Genomic DNA, 22,098 nt, shown 5'->3' on the forward strand with positions numbered 1-22,098 from the left:
AACATCTCTCGCTAGCTGCAACTCCAGGTGTGATTTAGCCTTCCTGATTTCATTCCTACATGCCCGAGCAATATTTTTATACTCTTCCCTGGTCATTTGTCCAGTCTTCCACTTCTTGTAAGCTGCTTTTTTGTGTTTAAGATCAGGAAGGATTTCACTGTTAAGCCAAGCTGGTCGCCTGCCATATTTACTATTCTTTCTACACATCGGGAGGGTTTGTCCCTGTAACCACAATAAGGATTCTTTAAAATACAGTCCTGACCTAATGGGGACAAAAAGAGGAACCCAAATGACACTGCCAGGTCCAGCAGCTTTGGCTAAATCCTGGGGAGTGAGCCTTGGGTTCTTGCGGTCATCCACTTCCTCAGCTGTCACTTTCCTTCCCCAACTTTTATTTTTTCTCTCTCTCTCCGTTTTTGCCTTCTGTTTAATAAGGGTCTGGCTCAGCTACCAAGATTGCATCTGTTGCAACACTGCTGTGAGCCTGTGACCCGAGAGGCTGCTAAAAGCAATGGCCAAAACAGCACAACACTAGTACAAGTTTGCTAGGTCTCGGAGTGGCTGATGAGACCATGTGCTGTGCCCAGCTTTCTCCAGCAGCGAGGCTGCAAGTGAGAGTCAGCACCAGACACAGAAGCTGCATGTTCAATCTATGCTGGTCTTTTCTCCCCCCTTTTGTCTTGTTGTGTCTTCAAGGAAGCAGGACTGGACTTTAACAGCAGCAGCTCCAGCCCATCTTAACTAATTTTCTCTCTTTTCCCCCAAAAGAACAGGTATTACCATCTTTAATATCTGCTAAACGGCAGTCAACCAGGGGATTTTCTCCTATAAAAACTCTCTACGGGAAAAGGGAATAAGGGATATAGTTAAAATGAAAGCCTAACTTCATACTTTGCACTTCAAATGCTTTGACCCTTTTTTAGCCTTCTTTTCTATACCTTTAAGAAAAGGTTAAAAAGATTTTTAATGGTGGTTGTTGCCATGGGACTAAGTAGGCAGAGGTCACTGTAGTTAAAACCCCAAATCACGTGTAACTGTTTTGTGTTGCACAGTGACAGGGTTATGTTAACAGCTTTGCTTCTGTGATTTAGTCTGTCAAAATTACCAGTCGCTCTTCTAGCCATTCGTACAGAGCTATTTCTGCATTAGTCTAGGAGCATCAGGGAAGAAGCGAAGTTGGGGGAACTTACAGGCTGGATGAATGAGGTCTCTAATGGTCCTTTCCTCTCCCAAGGGCCAGTTATGATCTCATACCAATGTACACTGGTATAGTTCCATTGGCTTCAACCAGTTACATTTGATTTTGCACCAGCGTAAGTGAAATGAGAATGAGGCCTCCCTTGCTTGAGGACAGGCTCTCAAGTTAACCTGTTGAAGCCTGCTGTAGACATTTGCTCTGCACATTCCCACCCTGGAAAATGCACATCTCCAGTGGTTACTCAGCCCCTCACATAAATATATAAATGCATACCATGTCTTTTTCCAACCCACATTATCTCAGGGCTAGAACCTTGTATGATTTCTCCTTGCCTGGCTTAAGACATAGGGTGTTTTTAAGTGCAGGACCAATGGCTAGTGATGATAGTTATTGGGCAATAGGCCACCTATCTTAACATTTAGTTCAAAAGGAAAAGTAATGTGAACTTAGCCAATAAAAATAGAGATTCACTTGTTATATTAGTACATTAGTAGTAGTAATATTAGCATAACACCTAGAAGCTCTAGTCATGGACCAGAACTGTATGTACTAGGCACTGTACGAATGCAGAACAAAAAGACAGATTGTAGGCTCTTTGCAGCAGGAACCAGGTTTTAGACAAGAGACAACAGATGGATACAAAGACGGGGAGTGCAAGGAAACAGTGAGAATGTTGGTCAGCATGATAAGCCATGGTCTCAGTACCCAAGTAGCCTCACCCTTAAGCTTTTTTGTAGGCATCATGACAAAGTTTTGAGGAGGAATTTGAAGGTAGATATTGAGATAGCATTGTGATTGTTTACTGGGAACTTCTCCCAGCATGTGAGAAAGCACAGAGGTGCTTGTTTGAAAATTTAGCGAGTAGGCAATGGAGGCTGGCATCACCATCACTTGGGTTTTAAGCACAATAGATAGAAAGAAGACTTACGTTTTTTAAATTGATATTCAGTAATATCTGATTCAGTATAATTGTCAGAGATTAATGCTCTTGTTTTCAATTTGGAGCGCTAGTTTAGAAAATGTATAACAATGCACCTTTAAAGAACAGTGTGTTACTATGTAAAATATCAAGAGAGAGTTTTAGTGTCTTGAAAATAAGCACTGAAAAAGAATTCAGTTGGATGATCTGAGAAAAGGGGCATATATTCAGACAACTAGTAGCTCGTGCCGAGGGGGAGAGAGAGAGAGTGAAAGTATGTGTGTGACACGAGCTGACTAATTAACTGATGTTTTTTGTTTGTGTCAGTCAGTTCAGATCAAACCAGAACTGATTTTTTTATTTATTTATTTTTTTTTTTACATTTTCAGCCAATTGAAAAATACATCAGAAAAATTTCATTTTGGATCAACCTACATAGAATGTTTCATTAAGATTTTGGGCATTTTTGACTTTTGTTCCAATAAAAGCAGAGGAAAGGAAGGGCTAGGTTCACTAAAGGAGGAAGAGGAAGTACCACCCCCCCTTATACCCAAGAGCTTAGAGCTTTGGGTGCAGGGCTGGGATGCAAGAGGTGCACATTCAAATCCCCACCCTAGGGCATGGAAATGTTACCTTGTGTTAGCTGTGCAATTTAAATGCCACTGTTGCTGTGATTTGCAAAATAAACACCCCTTTTTGGGTGAGAAAGGGATCTTTGGCATCTCTGTTTCACAAATGCTCCTGAACATCACAGAATGTCACTGAACCTGAAGTATCTTTACTTGCATTCACTTTCAGATTACAGGGAACTACATCTCTCATTTCTGAAAGCTCACTCTATCACAAACTTCATCCGGTAACCAAGGTGAGGAAAATAAGATCAGAAATACAGCCACAGCATGGAAAGAAATGCAGGTGTTGTGTCATTCTTTTACTGTGATACGTGCCTCCAAGCCGAACATCTTTTTAATCAGATTTTGTTTAACTGAAGCCAGGGATACAGTTTCTGCGAAGACATCTATGATGGCACTTGTTTTATTCAAACACAGACAAATCTTAATAGGGCACCAAATATGGTACGGGACACTCTCTCCACTGCCCCTTCTTTTCTCCGTCACTTCCTGGTCAGACATCAACCTCCACCTGTTTTGCTTCACTTACTCCTCCCTCGTGGGGAAAGGATTCATGCAGAGTGCTGTTTGGTGTTGACCCCCAACGAATGAAGAGGATCCATAACAACACTATATCTAATGGGACAGTGGGAAGCAGGAGGCCTGGGATCAATTTGCTACACTGCCACTGAACTAAAAACAGACGCAGGCTCTCAGCATAATGATGGAAAATCTAAGGAAGGGTTAGATATCACAATCATGTAGCCATCAAGTGATGGTATTGAAGTATTTTATTCAGCAGAGAAGTAACCATCGCACACTAATCTGATAGTAGTGCTGAGTTTTGGCTGACCAGTTGCCTTTTCTTGTACCAGTGTCACCTCTTTTTAGAGTTTCTATATTGTATTTCCTTCTTAACAGGGCTGGCCGGAAAACAAGAATACTGTTTTGTGAAAAGTTGAGGTTTTGACATTTGAGTCCATTCTGATGCGGAATGAAACCAAGATCTTTTTGAATGTTTTTCTGCCAAAAACAGAGAGCAAGAGGGAACAGCCAATAGCCCGATGGTTAGGGCACTTACCTGGGAGGTGGGAGACCCAGGTTAAAGTCCCTACTCTGCCTTATTTGGGTCAAGGATTTTAACCCAGGTCTTTCACCTCCTAAGCAAGTGCCCTAACCAGCAGATGATAGAATATTTTGTGGTGGGTCTTGTTCTATGGTTTGGATCAGAAATTACATCCTTGACCTGAGAAAACATCCTGATAAAAGTTTTGGTGAATCCAATAGAAGTGTCTTAAGAGGGGTGCTCCAGATTTGGAGAAGGGACTTGAATGTAAAAATCACTTAAAACATCACAGTCATGTATGTGATTAGATATCAGGTCAACATTTTTACATGTGCACACTGCTCATCTTTCTGTTATACTGCATGCTTTCTATTATAACATGCACTACAAAATGTTTTGGAATTACAAACACAATACATCTGAACACATTTTCTATACATTAGCCAACATTTTCAAACTTAGGTGCTAAAAACCAGGCTCCTACAAAGTGGTTTTGATTCTGAGAGGTATGGAGCACCTTGGGGTTCCTGATGCCCTCAAATGGGCGTGGTGGTTGCTCAGTACACCGGAAGATCAGGTAATTGATTTAGGTGCCTAAATATAAATTTCAGTGTCTAATCCCTCATGTTTCAAACTTTGGAAAATTAGACATAATGCTAAACATTACTGAAAATATACGAAGCAAACCTTGTTCCACATTGTGCATATTATATCTTCCTCCAAGAATCTGTAACAAAGAAAGTTGCCTGACAAGGCTGAAGGAACCTAGTAATCAGTCTTCGAATTACTCATTTCACATAAACAGACCAGTTAAAAAAGGGAAGAAAACAGTTTCAGAATGGAGACAAAAATAATGAGCAAAGATCATCTAAATTGCCAGGGTTGCACAAGTCTAAATGAAGTTAGAATTTGGTTATTAATAAGCAGCATTTTTATTGTCCTTTTCTAATTAGCAGAGAAAAATATTTGTTCAATTGGAATTAAACTTGTAAATCTGTCCAAAAAACAACCTCATTAGATCTTCTTAGTGTAAAAAAAAAAAAAAAAAAAAAAAAAAAACACACCATAAAAAAAGACAGGAAATTCTAAGTTAAGACTGAAGTTGAAAAGGACACCAAAAATTTTTAATGCCTGAGAATTCATAGTTAAGTTTCCACAGACAGCATTAGCTTCAACCCTGCACTAATGCCCATCTTCAGCTGTGCACCAACAAATCCTTTATAGCCAGCCCAGCCCGCACCCTCTTCCACATTTCCAATCTGGACCACAAATTTTCCATCTCCAATACTGTAAAGACAGATCTATAAACTCCGTGATTCCTCCCAAACTTATAAACTTCCCAGGAGTAGAAAGAACACCAAGACCAAAACTCCAGCAATTATGATGTCCACAGTGTTCCTTCCTATCCTCCCCAAGATAGGGTGTTTATGGAATTCCATGAGGATGGGGCCACCAAGACCAGCTCTTAAGATTTGTTCCTGTGGAGTTTAGGAGTAACAAAGGAGCAGAGTTTCCACATTTGAAAATATTTGGGGTGGGATCCACAAAAGGATTTACATGTTGTGCTGAGCATCGTGGCACTGACCTGGTCCTGGTGGCCCCATCCTCATGGAACTCCACAAACACCCTATCTTGGGAAGGATAGGAAGGAACACTGTGGATGTCATAATTGCTGGAGTCTTGGTGTTCTTTCTACTCCTGGGAAGTTTATAAATTTATGCCTAGAAAAATCATAGGGAGAATACTATGATCTACAATGCCTCATTTAGGTGCCTGGGTTCCCGTACAATAACTGAGGAGAGATTGGTGCCCTTGATTGCAATCCACAATGCCCGCACTCTAGGCAGGGAGCCATCTAAGTTAGCCAGTGACAAACTGAGGAGTGTGTCCCCAGCACCTCCCACCCCGCAAGTTCAGCACCTAAGTCCCAGCTGTAGGGAGGCTCCTGGCTCTGCTTGTGATTCACACACCAGAAGAAGATAGGCATTTGCCACCTGAGTTGTGTGTGCAGCCCAAAACAAAATAGCTGGGGGCAGGAGGCCCTCCGTTCTAACCTTTAGGCTAGAGTACTCACCTGGGAAGTGGGAGACCCCTGGTTCAAGTCCCCAGTCCTCCTGAGAGGGGAATACCCTAACTATCAGGCTATAGAGTCACTTTTCACTGGCCCAGTTAATATTTAATGACTGAATTCAAGTGGAACAACTTCAGTAGGACAGTTTGAGGGAGCCTTACATCAGAATATCCCATAGCTCAGCCATTAGAGCACTCACCTGAGAGGTGGCAGAGACCTGTTCAAATCCCTTCTCTACTTCAGGAGAAGTGGGGACCTGGAACTAGGGAGCTCTCACATCCTGGCTGAGTACCCTAACCACCTGGCTAAAGGTTAAAAGAGAGGCTGTCCTCCCCACCTCCAGCTGTTTTGTGTTTGTGGGGCCCCATCCGGAAGGCATGCTTAGCAGTCACCTGCTGGACAGGCTTCCACACATGACTTAGGTGGCGGCACGCCTGCCTCTCTTTCCCAGTTTGTGAGTTGCTCGGTGGCTTAGGCAGGAGACAATCACGCCTAGAGTGAGGCTGCTGTCTGAGTGCCCAGAGGCAAAAAGCTGAGGCACCGAGCGAGCGAAGGCATGTACAAGGTTCAGGGGCAGCCTGGCAGGAGGTTTGTGGATCACAGCAGTGCCTGGGAATGGGACTAAGTATTGTTGTGGCTCCCACCCTAGATCTATAACTGCTCCTTTCTAGTTTACTCCTTTATTTCTGTTCATGTACATTTTAATTGTTTTTTCCTATTAATGTGTTAATCCTTAACATTCTTTCTCAAGAGGGTGAAATCAAAACTATTGAGAAGGTAAGTTCTGCTTTGTACAGCACCTAGCACAATGCAATGCTGGTCTGAGACTTGGGATCCTAGGTGCTACTAAGATAAAAATAATACTTGCACCACCATCATCTTGGAACTTATATCAGACCCCTGTCCCTACAACTGAGGAGCTATCCCATGCTCGCTGCACTGATGGGAGTAACTACTCTTGCCAGGTCAGGTCATGTGAACGCCTTGCCAAACTTGGGAGTACGCTCACCCCTGCCCCTGAGATTTACTAGGTTGAAGGGCACTGCTAAGTTTACTTTCATTTGCAGTCATAGGCCTACATCTTTCTATATGGCAAAGACACCTATACAGAGATATGCAAAGCAGGACAGGGGACTTATCCATACATCTTACATATTTTGTGTTGCTAAACCTCTTTATGGTTTTGGAAATCTCCATGCTAGACTCCTGGGCAAAGGCTTTCTGAACTAGGATTTCTTTACTACTGGTAAGACCCATCCATATTTTAAGGTGAATGGTAGAGTCCTCCCAAAAGGTGGTGTTCTCTGTGAGTAGGGTGCCAGGGATTTTCTACTCTCTAGCCTTCCTGGAAGGGCAATGATCAGAGGTCCAGGTAGAAGCCCTGATTGCCATTAGGGCTTCTGCAGACTTCTTGCGTGAATGTTATGAATTCTCGTAACAAGAGTCTCATAGTTCTGGCTCCCTCTCTCAGCTGGTTCTCATGGTGGAAGGAGGTGATCCACTGCAAATAAGGTAATCCTCCACAGGAAAGGTGCTGCATTCAGGAACAGAATGGAGGCAGTCTGGGTTAGCCATCAATTTACTACTCAAAGTTTGCAGCCCAAAGGTAAGATCTCTTCACCACCTTCACAGCAGTGAGATAGATTTGTCGAAATTCTGTAAGTGAACCTGCTCACGAGAGAGGTTTTCTCTTCCCCCACCCCACTCTCCTGCTGGTAATAGCTCATCTTAAGTGATCACTTTCCTTACAATGTGTATTTTTTCATGGTCTGTGTGTATATAAATCTCCTCACTGTATTTTCCACTTTATGCATCCAATGAAGTGAGCTGTAGCTCACGAAAGCTTATGCTCAAATAAATTGGTTAGTCTCTAAGGTGCCACAAGTACTCCTTTTCTTTTCACGAGAGTGTAGTTCCTGTGACTGATGTTGGAGTTTTCCTTCTTCCAGCTTCTTCTGTCGCAGTGAGCAGTGGAATGGAAGAGATTGCTTCAGTTCCCCAGCAGTAGTCAGGGAGGGGTTGCAGTGTTTCATGCATTATTCTACACTTTTATTATTTGGTTAGCTAGAATTGTCTAAGTTTCAGAGTTAGGCAGGTTCCAAAAATTTGGGGGCAGGGAGGAGAAGTAAGGAGAGTGTCTCTATTTGAGCCTGGGGTAGGAAGTAGTCTGACTAGTTCTGTGAGAGTGAATAAAACTCTATATAGGAGTAAAAGAAAAATAAATAGGTTTTCCAACTCTTTGTTACAAGGAAAGAAAGACTGGCCTGCTCATGGCAAGACTAGCTTATAACCCTGGATCTGTAAAATTTTAGCTCTCTCCAGTTTTAAGATAGAAAAACAAAATACAACAATGCGGTAGAAGGTGCTGTACTCATCACAGAAATAATTATTCTTGACATTAGGGAGTGTCAAGTGACTCTTCTCTCCAGACAACATGATTAGTTCATAAACAACATACTCCCATGAGTTCTCAATGCCACTGTGAAAGGATGGGGTCTCACAGCGGACTATTTGCCCAGGGAGGAAAACTAAATAGAGCTATTAATTTACCACTAATCAAGCAGTCTAACTCTATTAAGTGTTTTGTACCTTCTGAAAAATTCTCAGGTCTTTCCTTGCTTATTCCTTTGATATTAGAGCAGTTGCTAATGAACAAATGCTACAGTCAAGACTGCAAAAATCTTTCAAGGTGTTCTTTTTTAAAATAGCCCCCATCACTATGGTACTAATTGCCTCCTGGTTTATTAAATCTGACTATCAGAGGTCCCTCAGACTATCATTGACTAAACTCATGGAGTTTCCTGCCTGTTTAGCCCTCACTGACTGGGAGAGAATTTAGGGAATCATTTGTGTAGTTTCAGGTGTGGGGGTGTGGCTATGGAATGAGAAACCTCTTGCGTGCTGGCTTTCATGCCCTTTATCCTGGGCTTTGCGTGATTTCACTGTCCTACAGGAGTAGGGTGACCAGATGTCCCATTTTTAAAGGGACAGTCCCATTTTTGGGGACTTTTTCTTATATAGGCACCTATTACCCCGCCACCCCCATCCTGTTTTTTCACAGTTGCTATCTGGTCACCCTACACAGGAGCAAAGCTCCCTGTGCAACTCATGGATGTAGAGGTGGTCACCCATTTAACTGTATCCTGATCCAATGAAGGCTTTGAAGGTCACATTCAAGGTGCCTTTACTGACAGATAGGGTGCCTTAACTGACAGATAGGTGGACGAAGTGTCAAGTGAAGAATCTGAGCAAAGGAGAAATGTCCCACAGCCTGGTTTCTTACCATCTCATCAAATGGTCTCATATAGACTTTGAGATAGGAGCAGTCAGGATGAATCCCTGTGGGACCCCATATGCAAAGGCTCTTGAGGAAGAGAATCAGATACAGTTCACCACTCTGTGTCCTGAAGAGAAATAAGCTGAATGCTGCACTATTTACCGGGAGCAGGTCAGTAACATTTTGGGGTTGACTACATAAAAAGCTAGAGCAGTTAAGGAGCATGAACAGTGGATGTAGTATCTGTGAATTGCTATAAGAAAGCAGTCATTTAATGCAAATGTCTTTGTAATGTGCCCCATGTTAAAGACCAATAACACAAAACTCAAGCCTGATACCACACCATATAGTCTAGGCAGCGTAAGAGAACCCAAACACACCCAATTCCTGGCTTTATTTTAATTACATAATCTTAACATTGCATTAAATATTACTTTTTGGCTGTAATTACATCTCACTGAAATGTTGCATTTTATTCTGCTGTGATAGTACTTCACAGTCACTTCTCTCTGCCTCTCGGCCCTAGGTTATTCTTTGCCTTTAGCAGAAACGGTGTCAGGCTCAAGTGGATATAAACCCATCAAGCAAGCATGGCTGGTTATGAAAGAAGAATGGCCTGTAAATCATGTGACCTTTCCATACTTTTCTAACATGGCCTGTAAGTGCAAAGGCCATTTTCATGGTAAGACTGTTCTGCTTTACCCAATATTTGCTCATATTCCTATGCTCATATTCCTATCTTGCCACAAAGCAGAGAAGATATGTTAGCTGCACTATATTCAGCACACAAACAGGGGGGCTACTTAAATCCCACATTTTTCAGAGGTCGGTCACAGCTTCAACAGCAAATTTCTTGGATGTCTAACACATCTGTGAAGTTTGCTATTTTTCCGTGACCACCCCAAGACGAATGTGGGATTTCTCCACAGCGTTTATCAAACTGGGGGCCCCAACCCAAAAAGGGGGGTTGCAAGCCTACTGTGGAAGAGAGGGTCACAGTATTGAGACCCTTACTTCTGCGCTGCTGCTGGCAGCAGCACTGCCTTCAGAGCTGGGTGCCTGGCCAGCCGCTGCTGCTCTCAACTCTGCTTTCAGAGCTGGGCAGCTGGAGCGTGGCAGCGGCTGGCCAGGCACCCAGCTCTGAAGGCAGTGCTGCTGCCAGCAGCAGCGCAGAAATATGGGTCTCAATACTGTGACCCTCTCTTCCACAATAGGCTTGCAACCCCCCTTTTGGGTTGGGGCCCCCAGTTTGATAAACGCTACAGAGAAATCCCACATTTTTCATGGGTTGGTCATTGCAGCGCAGAAGTAGGGGTGGCAATACCATACATGCCACACGCACTCCTCCAGTGCTGCTGGCCACAGCACTGCCTTCAGAATTGGGCGCCCAGCCAGCAGCCTATGCGCTCTGCTGGACAGCTGGAAACCAGATTTCACAGTCCATAATGCGATTTTCACAGCTGCAAATTTGGTAGACCCCTACACATATGCCACTAGTAGATACACAGCTCCATATCTGTAAAGTTACTGCCTTTGTCTGAAGGGATGCAGTACTTGGGAAGGGATTTTTTGTTATCACATCATGCTCTTGTTGAGCCTTAATGAATGAAAAATGAATATAATGTTGAAGAAAAAAAATCCCATAGAGCAGAATTTTTGCTTTTCTACATACAGTAACAGCCCCTCCTACTCATTTAAATATACATCAGATGTCCCTGGTTCAGCTAGTGAGGGAAGAAAGAAAACAACCAATATATATAAAAAACAGCAACGTCTCCTTTGAGGAGGGGTATATGATCAGGGCCCTTTGAACAGGATCTGAATGCACCAGGGAAGGGAGACTCCTTACACGTCCCCCTATTTTCTTCCGCATCCACTCAGACCATTCACCCATGTAACAGCCAGCCACAATTTGCCCCTTAACCTGCTATGACTTTAGTACTGCTGACCATGATACAGAATGAAACTAGACTCCTTGAATGGCTAATGTAGGTTTGCAGCTGACTGCACATGGACAAATCCCAGCATCCACATGTGCCCACCCCCGCCACGACTTCAAGTGGGTTCAACACAGGTGGAGGGGGGCTTCTGCAATTGACTGTGTACAGGACTGGGCCTCAGATACCAAGGGATCATGCTTATTTGTCAGGTGTGCATTGAATTGGACAGGGTAATTCAGGAGCCAGTATTAACTTGGTGCCCTGACCAACTCCAATTGTTTTTTCTTTTTAGTAAGTAAATGAAGAAATGGCTCTTTTAAAAAATATAATGAGAAATGTTTAAAGAAAAGAGACCCCTTTGGAACTTCCAAAAAGTCCATTTCAAAAGCCAATTAACATTGCTAAGTTACAAAACTCTTGTTACCTGCCAAATCTTTAAAAGCAAACAAACAAACAAATAAATAGCTAAGGACATTATAAATCTTACACTGCCTACATACACCATTCTTATCTAGTAGAAAGCACAACGTAACACTGGCAGTACTATCAAGAAAAAAATGAGAGTAATTTCTTAGAAACACATGTATCAATACCAACCAATGATAAAAATTACATATGTGGACATGCATTTAAGGTCAATTTTAAATTTCATGTTTATTTTTCAAAGAGGTTATGTTTCTATTTTGAGATTCCTCATAACTGAGTAGACTAGGATTTGGGGTCAGAGATAAACGTATTTTGTTGAATAAAAATGCATTACTTGATAAGAATGTGTTTGTTCATTATTTCAGCACAAGAGGATATATAATATCTTTATCTGTTCATTTCCAAGAGCTTGGATTTTGTAAACAATTTGATGGCTAAATGCACTGCTGTCACTTAGCAACCTCAACCAGTTATTAAAACAAAAGTTTATGTTGTATTATACATCCTCTCTCTCCCTCCCCACATTGTACTGTAAATTTGATGATCAGCTACCTATTTGCTTTTTCTGGAAAGAACAAACTATTCCTAGGATCAAAAGACGTTTTAAGGCACACAACCTTTTAAACATTCTTCTTATCTACTATCCTTCCTGCCGCAGGGTAAAACTACATGTTTCAGGTTTATTCCAACACACAAAATACAACAGATAAGTCAGTCTTCTGTGCAGCAAAAAGATCAATTCAGAGCAGTTAGTTTTGCATATATCCCACATATGTATTGGCATTGACCTTTGTTTCCCATACATGCATTTCTATCTCCTTAGCTAAGTAGTTAGATTGCAGTCCACAAACGGACTTAGTCCTTGCAATGCTGAATGATATGTGCGAGTCACGTATTTATCCACAATGGAACAGTCATTGGGCAAGAGAGAAGGAGAATGACCGCAGTCCAATGGATAGGGCTCCTGCCTTGGAGGTGGGAGACTCTGGGGCCAATTCTGCTGCTCCAGTCACTCTCATTATTGATCCAGAGTGGAGCAGCTTCAACAGGCATGTCTGAGGGCACACCACGTCAGAATACCCCATAGCTCAGTGGTTAGAGCAGCCTCCTGAGAGGGGAATTGAATGTGGGGTTCCCACTTCCCGGGTGAGTGCTCTAACCACTGGTTTAAAATGGATAAGGTGAGTGGCAGCAGCACTGCCATCTCCATCAGATGCCTGGCGGCAGTGGATGTGCTCAGAAGCAGGAACAGAGGTGGCTAGGGAGCTTTTACCCTGAAAACTTCTCCGCTGAGTGAAGTTTAGGTGACTACAGGGTTTGGTGGGACTTGGGAGTTCTGTGGATTACAGTGGAGCCGAAACTGGGATTTAGGAGCCTAAACCCAAGAGTTAGGGACTTTTGAGGATCCCATCCTTAGGTCCAATATTAGAAGTCATCATTAAGATCATGATTAGATAGCTCTTTAACCAGGCAGAGACCTCCCTGTCCCATTCCAATATGTCAAGTTAATAGAACCTTTCCTAACAAGGAAACCACACCAGCATAAATACCATTACTAAACTTTAAGGTAATGGCCTCATCTGACATTGTAATAAAAACAGCTCTTGGGACAGTAGGTTAGAAGATTACTAGCCTGACCTATATCAGTTGTCTGCCCAGCCACTGAATGATGAAGGATTGTAGGCAAGGCATTGTGCATACTGAAACTACACAAACTTCCTCATGGATAGATTTTACAAAAACTAGACAAGCCATTTACAACACAAACTTTGCTTCTCTACAAAAGAAAAAGTACATTAAACTGTCCAAACTGCTACATGCCACAAGGACCCTCAACAGTAGTCCCTTAATCCACCCAACAATGTTGTTAATCTTTCCAGCTATACTCTTAGCCCAGCAGAAGAGTCTGTCCTGTCTCGGGGCCTCTCCTTTTGTCCGTCCAGCCCCACAAACAGGATTCCAGGTCACCACAGAACTGTATCATACTTTTGACATCTCTGACTCAGAGAATATTTCCAACAAACCTCTGAACAACATACTAACCCACAGAATCCTTCCTACCAACACTACAAAAAGAAGGATTCTGCATGGACTCCTCCTGAAGGTCGAAACAGACTGGACTTCTACATAGATTGCTTCCATCGACATGCACGGGCTGAAATTGTGGAAAAGCAGCATCACTTGCCCCAGAACATCAGCCGTGCTGAACACAACACCATCAACAGCCTCAGGAACAACTCTGACATCATAATCAAAAAGGCTGACAAAGGAGATGCTGTCATCATGAATAAGTTGGAATATGAACAAGAGGCTACTAGGCAGCTCTCTAACTCCACATTCTACAGGCCATTATCCTCTGATCCCACTGAGGATTATCAAAAGAAACTACACCATCTGCTCAAGAAACTCCCTGAAAAAGCACAGGAACAGATCTGTGCAGACACATGCCTAGAACCCCTATCAGGGGTATTCTATTTGCTACCCAAGATCCATAAACCTGGAAATCCTGGACACCTCATCATCTCAGGCATTGGCACCCTAACAGCAGGATTGTCTGGCTATGTGGACTCTCTCCTCAGGCCCTACGCTACCAGCACTCCCAGCTATCTTCAATACACCACTGACTTCCTGAGGAAACTACAATCAATCAGTGATCTTCCAGAAAACACCACCCTGGCCACTATGGATGTAGAAGCCCTCTACACCAACATTCCACACAAAGATGGACTACAAGCTATCAGGAACAGTATCCCCGATAATGTCATGGCAAACCTGGTGGCTGAACTTTGTGACTTTGTCCTCACCCACAACTATTTCACATTTGGGGACAATGTATACCTTCAGGTCAGCAGCACTGCTATGGGTACCTGCATGGCCCCACAGTATACCAGCATTTTTATGGCTGACTTAGAACAACGCTTCCTTAGCCCTTGAGGAATTCCACCATGATTTCAACAATTTCCATCCCACCATCAATCTCAGCCTAGACCAGTCCACACAAGCGGTCCATTTCCTGGACACTACTGTGCTAATAAGCGATGGTCACATAAACAGCACCCTATACCGGAAATCTACTGACTGCTATACTTATCTAGATGCCTCCAGCTTCCATCCAGGACACATCACATGATCCATTGTCTACAGCCAAGCTCGAAGATACAACTGCATTTGCTCCAATCCCTCAGACAAAGACAAACACCGACAAGATCTCTATCAAGCATTCTTAAAACTACAATACCCACCTACTGAAGTGAAAAAACAGATTGACAGAGCCAGAAGAGTACCCAGAAGTCACCTAATACAGGACAAGCCCAACAAAGAAAATAACAGAACGCCAGTAGCTGTCACCTTCAGCCCTCAACTAAAACCTCTCCAGCGCATCATCAAAGATTTACAACCTATCCTGAAAAATGATCCCTCACTCTCACAGATCTTGGGAGACAGACCAGTCCTTGATTACAGACAGCCCCCCAACCTGAAGCAAATGCTCTCCAGCAAGCACACACCACACAACAGAAACACTAACCCAGGAACCTATCCTTGCAACAAAGCCTGCTGCCAACTCTGTCCACATATTTATTCAAGTGACACCATCATAGGACCTAATCACATTAGCCACTCCATCAGGGGCTCATTCACCTGCACATCTACCAATGTGATATATGCCATCATGTGCCAGCAATGCCCCGCTGCCTTGTACGTTGGCCAAACCGGACAGTCTCTATGTAAAAGAATAAATGGACACAAATCTGACATAAGGAATCATAACATTCAAAAACCGGCAGGAGAACACTTCAACCTCACCGGCCACTCAGTAAAAGATTTAAGGGTGGCAAATTTTGCAACAGAAAAGCTTCAAAAACAGACTCCAATGAGAAACTGCTGAGCTTGAATTAATATGCAAACTAGATACCATTAACTTGGGTTTGAATAGAGACTGTGAGTGACTGGGTCATTACACATATTGAATCTATTTCCCTATGTTAAGTATCCTCACACCTTCTTGTCAACTGCCTAAATGGGCCATCTTCATTATCACTACAAAAGTTTTTTTCTCCTGCAGATAATAGCTCATCTTAATTAATTAGCCTCTTACAGTTTGTATGGCAACTTCCACCTTCTCTGTATGTATGTGTATATTATTATATATATCTTCTTATTATATGTTCCATTCTATGCATCCGATGATGTGAGCTGTAGCCCATGAAAGCTTATGCTCTAATAAATTTGTTAGTCTCTAAGGTGCCACAAGTACTCCTGTTCTTTTTTTGAAGCTACATTGAAATTGCTGTAGAGGTAAGTTCAGTGACATTATATTATTTACAAATAGGCTGGAAATGTGTTTTCCAGGTTTTCTATAGCTGGCAGTTGAATACCACCACAGTGTTATGGAAAGTTTGTGTTGTTGTCAACTGACTTTAGTGTTACATAAGCACAGACGTACTTTGAACACATTGTCAGCATGATGACAGGAATACAAGAGCAACAAGTCTTACGTTTTTACTCCTATGAGAGTGCTGTGTTTATCCTTTAATATTGGTACTCAGTCTAGTCTTCTTCATCTTCTGCATTTATATAAAAATAGATGTGGAATAACTATGGATAAGTGTATTTAGGGCACCTGTTTTGCCTTCCCTTGACAATTGTGTGTATGTTACAGTAGCTTCAGAGGGTACTGCTGGTGTCCTCTCTCCTGCCTGTTGGACTACTAGACACCAAAGAGCCTGGCTTATATGCCACTCTGTGCTCTCTCCAAACATTACCACAAGAATTCTATTTCTTCCTCAACTTTCATCTAGCTACTGATTTTACTGTTGGAGGAAATACATTTTTCAAAGCAACAGCAATATTTGAAAATTTCAGAACAGGGGGTGAGGGGTGGCTCTGAAATCCTAAATTTTTCAGTTGTGCCATGAGTTTTTCATTAAACAAATTGAGAGGTTTTATCTAATTCTATTTCTGGCTAGGTGGCAGCTTTGACAGAGAAGTCATTTTTGTTGATAATACATTGAACTTCAACAGCAGGTTTCCAGTAGCAGATCTGAAAATACTGAAGTTAAGACTGGCAACACTCCTGGAAAAGGTATAAAGGAACAGAAGTGTAGAAAGTGTAAAAAAAAAAAAAAAAATGCTGAATCCACCTAAAATGAAGCTATTTCTGAGGAACGCACCTACTGTTTTACAGTGTACACAGCATAACTTCTCAATAGCTTAGGAAGTGAAATAAAGAATACAGCCCCCAACTGAAACTACAAGGAGAGCCTAGACAGGTAGGAATTTGGTCAGAACACAGTCTAGGATTAACACCCTTCCTTAACACTACCATGGGATCTTTAACAACTGAGTTGTGAGGCCTTCCATTGGCCAAAACATCTATTTCTAAGTTACTAAATCATCAGTTTCATTAACACTTTTAGAACTTTCAGACAGAGGGAAATGCTCTTCTACAGATAAATAAATTTGCCTGGAGAGCAGTCCTACTTTTACAATCAAAACACCCCAGCCATCTGTGTTCAATTAGTCTCAGAAGCAGCATGGGTAACACCAATATTTCCTGCTGCTGGCTGGTCCTGGGAAAATCATTGTCTATTAATGTTCTCTTAGTCATTTTTGCCCTCTGGGACATTCAAGGAACTTGTCCCCAGTGACAGCAAAATCAGACAGCACTAACTCAGACAATAGGCAATGTAATTTTTTTTATTGTTTTTTCTATTTTATCTGATTTATGTGGACTGTGCATAGCAGTGGGGAAGGATGCTAATATAGCCCAAAGCATTTTGTTTAAACACATCCCTGCAGTGAATGCAATCTATTGTCTGCATTAAGTGCCTTCAGGCCACCCTTTAAAATATAGATGAAGGGTTTCCTGATAAAACTGGCTTTGGATTTGGGTGCAGCACTTCCATCAGCTCGAAGATTGCTACAGGATGTTAGGCAGACTTATTAGTCACTCAGCCAGTAGTCCATATATCCATGGTGATGGGAACCTAACATTCAAGAAACTGGTCCTTCTCTGTACTATTTATTAGGGAACCTACATTGGCATAGTTATACTTCTCAGGGATGTGAAAAATCCATCTCCCCCTCCCCCAAAGATATAGCTATGCAGTCCTAACTTCCAATGTAGACAACACTAAGTCAATGGAAGCATTCTTCCATCATTCTTCGGAGATGGATTACCTATACTGACAGGAGAACCCCTCCCGTCAGCACGGGGAGCGTCTACACTGAAGCGCTACAGCAGCACAGCTGTCCCACTGTAGTGGTTTTATAGGTAGACTTGCCTAAGTTAAACCTGGAAGGGTTCTTGGTGCTATACAGACTCTGGCTTGGATAGTTTGCAGTCAGAGCTCAAATCTCATGGTGACCAGCAGGATATGAATGGGAAAGACATACAATTTGTTTGTGGGCCCCTGCAATAAAGGAGTGTTTGAGAAAACTTTAGGTGAGGAGAGAGGACCCTCTCCTACATGGTGTAATTGATGATGTTTCACCTCTAACTCTGCCTTCTTAGCCTCCTTATTCTTTGCGCACCCTTTATAAAAACCACTGAGGCAGGCTGTTTAGACAGGCATAGCCACACCCTGTTCTGGGTTACTCGCTTTGCATCCCACTTGCTGGGGAAAGTACAGAAAACAGTACGATATGATACCACCATGTAAGCACTTTGTGGATACTTATAGATAGAAGGCAAAAGCACATAAAAAGGAGAGAAAACCCAAGACCAAGGTGCCAAGAAACAGTGAGAACTCCATATAATGCAACTGTGATGTGAGAATTTTCTGTAACAGTTTTATGCCGCCTATGTATGCCTCAGTTTCCCTCTGTACTTTGCATTGCTATCCAGGGGTGCAAGAGGGTTAAATCTGCTCTGGGAGCAGAAGACGACATAGTATTTTTCTTCTGCATAGTAAAGCTTCAAAGCTGTATTAATTCATTGTTCAGCTGTAAACTTTTGAAAGAACCACCATAATGTTTTGTTCAGTGTTACGAACAACCTCCATTTCTGAGGCATTTGTAACTCTTAGGTTCTACTGCACTTAAGAGAGGAGCCCAATCCTCATGCACCTCCTCATGTCTACAGGAGGGGGCTCCATCTGCATAAGTGCATCAGTACCCAGAAAGCGGAGAGGGTTGAAATTTAAAAACAGTTGCGAAAAAAATTTAAATGTTGAAGTTGTTTCCACAGGGTTCACTATATTTTTTTTTAAAAAAAATCAAAATTTTGTTAACTGAAAGCCAAGAGCTGTAGTAACCCTTGTGATTAAAAAGTATCATAAAAAAAAACTGGCAAAAAAAGTTAGAAGACTTGGAAAACCAGCCATTTTCCCCTGAAAGTCTGTGTTCACAAAATGACCATGTAAAACAGATATACCTTCTTAAAATATTTTCTACATGCTCTACTTATGAAGTTTGGCAACTTCCCTTCCCCACTATCCAAAATCTTGTGGGTCCCTGCAGATTCATAGTTTACCACCACATCAGCCTCAGTTGTCTCTTAAGGGGTTTCCAAGCCACAAGTCTTATGAGGTTCATTGGCCCCACTCCACCCCCAAGCCTCAGGAGCTTGCAGGACTCCCCTGGCTTTGGAAGAGTTTTTGATGCTCTTCCAAGCTCCTACCCCCATGCAAGAATTGAGGGGCTATGTCAGCTTCTCTAGCCCCCATCATATAGAAGTCTCATTGGGGCCTAACAAGTCTACTAAGTATTGTGGGGTGACTTCTAAGGAGCCTTCTGGTTTTCAGGGGTAGGGGTTTCAATGAGCCTGAGGCTCATGAGGATGATATGGGGAGCCCAGCTGAGCAGGTTTTAATCCCAGTTTCTGACATGGCACTGAATACGGCTTGTCCTTGTCTACACTTACAGGTCAAACCACTATCAGAAGCCAGTATTTTTGTAGTGTAGACAAGACCGTAGCAGTGTTTATTTATCTTCACTGTTAAGCTAATGAGCATACAGTCTATTTGGGATGAAGAGCCAGTCTAATGGACGAATGAAGTAAACCCACAAGCTTGGTAGCATTTAGTATCAATTCACCAGTTGAGTCCAGTTCACTGTAACTTGTGCAAATGTATTGCTTAATGGCCCCTAAGAGTAACAGATCACTATTACATGCTCTCTTGTATAAAAATGTAAAGAGACAGTATGCCATAGCTACCCTCATCTTTTATTCTTTCATACTTCTTAACTTTGAATCCAGTTCTTTTCTTCTCTACTAGTCAATACCCAGGTCTCCCTCGGTCTTTGTGTGTGTATTGTGTTATTTTTAATTTATATATACACACACACACATATATACATATACATACACACACACACCCCCATAATCCAGTCTCCCATTTTTCTCTTTTTTGTTGAGTTTCTCCCCTATTCCTTCCATCCAACATCTCATATCTTTCTTCCTTCATTTTAAGCTACAAGACTGCCTCTTTCACAACACAGTTTTGCTGTCTCACTCTTAAAATAATAGAATCTTCATGCTTAGGACAGAATGGCCACTGATAGTTTTGCAAAAATTCTTGACATGTCAGGACTTACGAAAAGAAAAGTACTATTAGAGCAATTCGACCATTCCCTGGCCATGGCAGAATGGTTCCCTGCTTTATAGTCACCATTGTTTTCTCCAGGCCAGTTTTAAAAATGACAAGCAATGTGGCATCCATAGGTTTTCTTAAAAGGCTACCTCACAGTTTAATAGCCTCACTGCTAGGAAAGATCCTCAACATCCGACCCAAATAGTATATTTTCAGTTTTCAAAGTAGCATTTGAGTGAAAGTCAATTCTCACAGTATTTCCTGGAGGTGGTGGGAAATACTAGAATTTTTTTCATGAAGGTAGAAAATTGACAAGCATGAAAATATCCAGGAAATTATAACATGCACAGAATTACCTCACTTGTAAATTCTTCATCCAAGATGGCATCTTCCACTGCAGGCTGGTAATCAAAAGAAGAAAAGTCTCGTGAAGATGGATTATGAAAAGCCTCAGAAAAACACAATTCTGAGCCAGACTATTCTGTTACACTGGTGTAAATCTGAATCAAATTATGTCAAGGGAGTTGCTCCAGATTTACAATGGTTAAATTAACCTTCCCCCCACCCACCCCATAACTAAAAGACTTAACTTTTTAGAATCCAGTTATCTATTTTTTTCTTTAAAAGATACAGTAATGCTATGACAAAACTACACTGAATCTATTGTGTATATACATTAAATAGTGTGTATTTTACTTACCTGTTATTGAACTAAGTAAGGAGTGAATATAGGTTGCATCAAGTTTGGGGAACATATGGAAAAAGACTATAACAGACAGAACTAAGGGTGCAATGTCGATTATACAAGATTATGGGTGAATAATCAAAAACAGACTTGTGCAATTAACTTGTCAAGATTGAATAAAAATGAAGCAAGATTATTCATGAACAGACCGTTCTGGAGATCTGGAAAGGTAGCAAACTTTCACAAGGGAGTAAAAGAGAACATATAAACACATAGGGCCACAGTTTTCAGAAGAGTTCAGTACTGCCACTTATTTGGTACCTACGTGGGATGGAGCTGTTGGGTGCTGAGGCCACTGGAAAAAAACCTGGCTTTTAAAGCAGACAGGGTAACTGAGGGCTTGATCCTCCAAGTCCTTACTCAGAAAAATATCCCCAAGGGAAGTTGTTCACTTTTTTTTAAAAAAAAAAACCTAATTGAAATCAATGGAGTTTTGCCTGAGCAGACTGCAAGATCAGATACACTAAAAACATGTTCTCATTTCAACATCTTTAAAAGGTTTAGGGCCAAATCCCATTTACTTTACTCACAGAAGTAGTTCCCTTGAAAGTCAATGGGTAAAGAAAGTAGGATTCAGCCCTTAATCCTTCCTTGTTTACTCACTTTACACAATGCAGTACATGTCCTTAGTGAACCTCCCGCTGATATAAAATTGATTTAACGTAAGTGCTGTATTTAAATGTTTGCACTGAGTCACACTCAGATACTGGTAAATGCATTTTTAAAGGTTTTTTGGCATAAGAGGGAAGGTTTGCACATATAAAAGAAATAAGACATTTGTCTCCCTCCCTGGCAGATGGCATATTTACAAAACGTGAAAATCTTGTGGGGGAGAAATGTCAGACTAGCCCCCAAAATGACATTTTACCCTGCGTGGATTTGAACACCATTCCAATTCCTTAAAAGTATTCTAATCATAAGTTTTCACACAGCAGACTTTAAAGTGTAGCCAAGATAAAAGTTAAATTTAATAATTTGTAAAAGAGGAATGTTCTTTGCATTCAAATCATTGTGGCGGCTGTTGTAATGTGGACACTTGTCCACTGGAGAGGGAACAGCTCAGATTCACAAAAGGTATTTAGGCTTCTAGTTTCCATTGAAAATCAATCATAAAGGCTGCTCAACAGCTATCAGACTCACCCGGGCTAGAATTAAACAGTCACACTTTATATTAAAGTGTTTTTTCTAAATAGTTTATAAAGGGTTAATAAATTATATAGGTTATAAGGATGTTACAGACATGAGTAGAATGTGTTATAGATGGTTATAAACAAAAATCAGTGGAAGGAATTAGACATAAGCCATGATTAT

General features: G+C 41.7%; 1 protein-coding gene across 1 annotated transcript in view; it reads right to left on the reverse strand.

The window, feature by feature from the left end:
* RPS6KA2 (ribosomal protein S6 kinase A2) overlaps positions 1 to 22,098 on the reverse strand; it is a 469,430-nt gene that overhangs the window by 443,232 nt on the left and 4,100 nt on the right. The window contains exon 2 of the mRNA XM_077811814.1: positions 20,399 to 20,443. Coding sequence (XP_077667940.1) covers positions 20,399 to 20,443 — 45 coding nt within the window. The remainder of the gene's footprint in view (positions 1 to 20,398; positions 20,444 to 22,098) is intronic.

The sequence above is a fragment of the Eretmochelys imbricata genome, chromosome 3, assembly GCF_965152235.1.
Source record: "Eretmochelys imbricata isolate rEreImb1 chromosome 3, rEreImb1.hap1, whole genome shotgun sequence".
In the NCBI taxonomy this organism is placed as follows: Eukaryota; Metazoa; Chordata; order Testudines; family Cheloniidae; genus Eretmochelys; species Eretmochelys imbricata.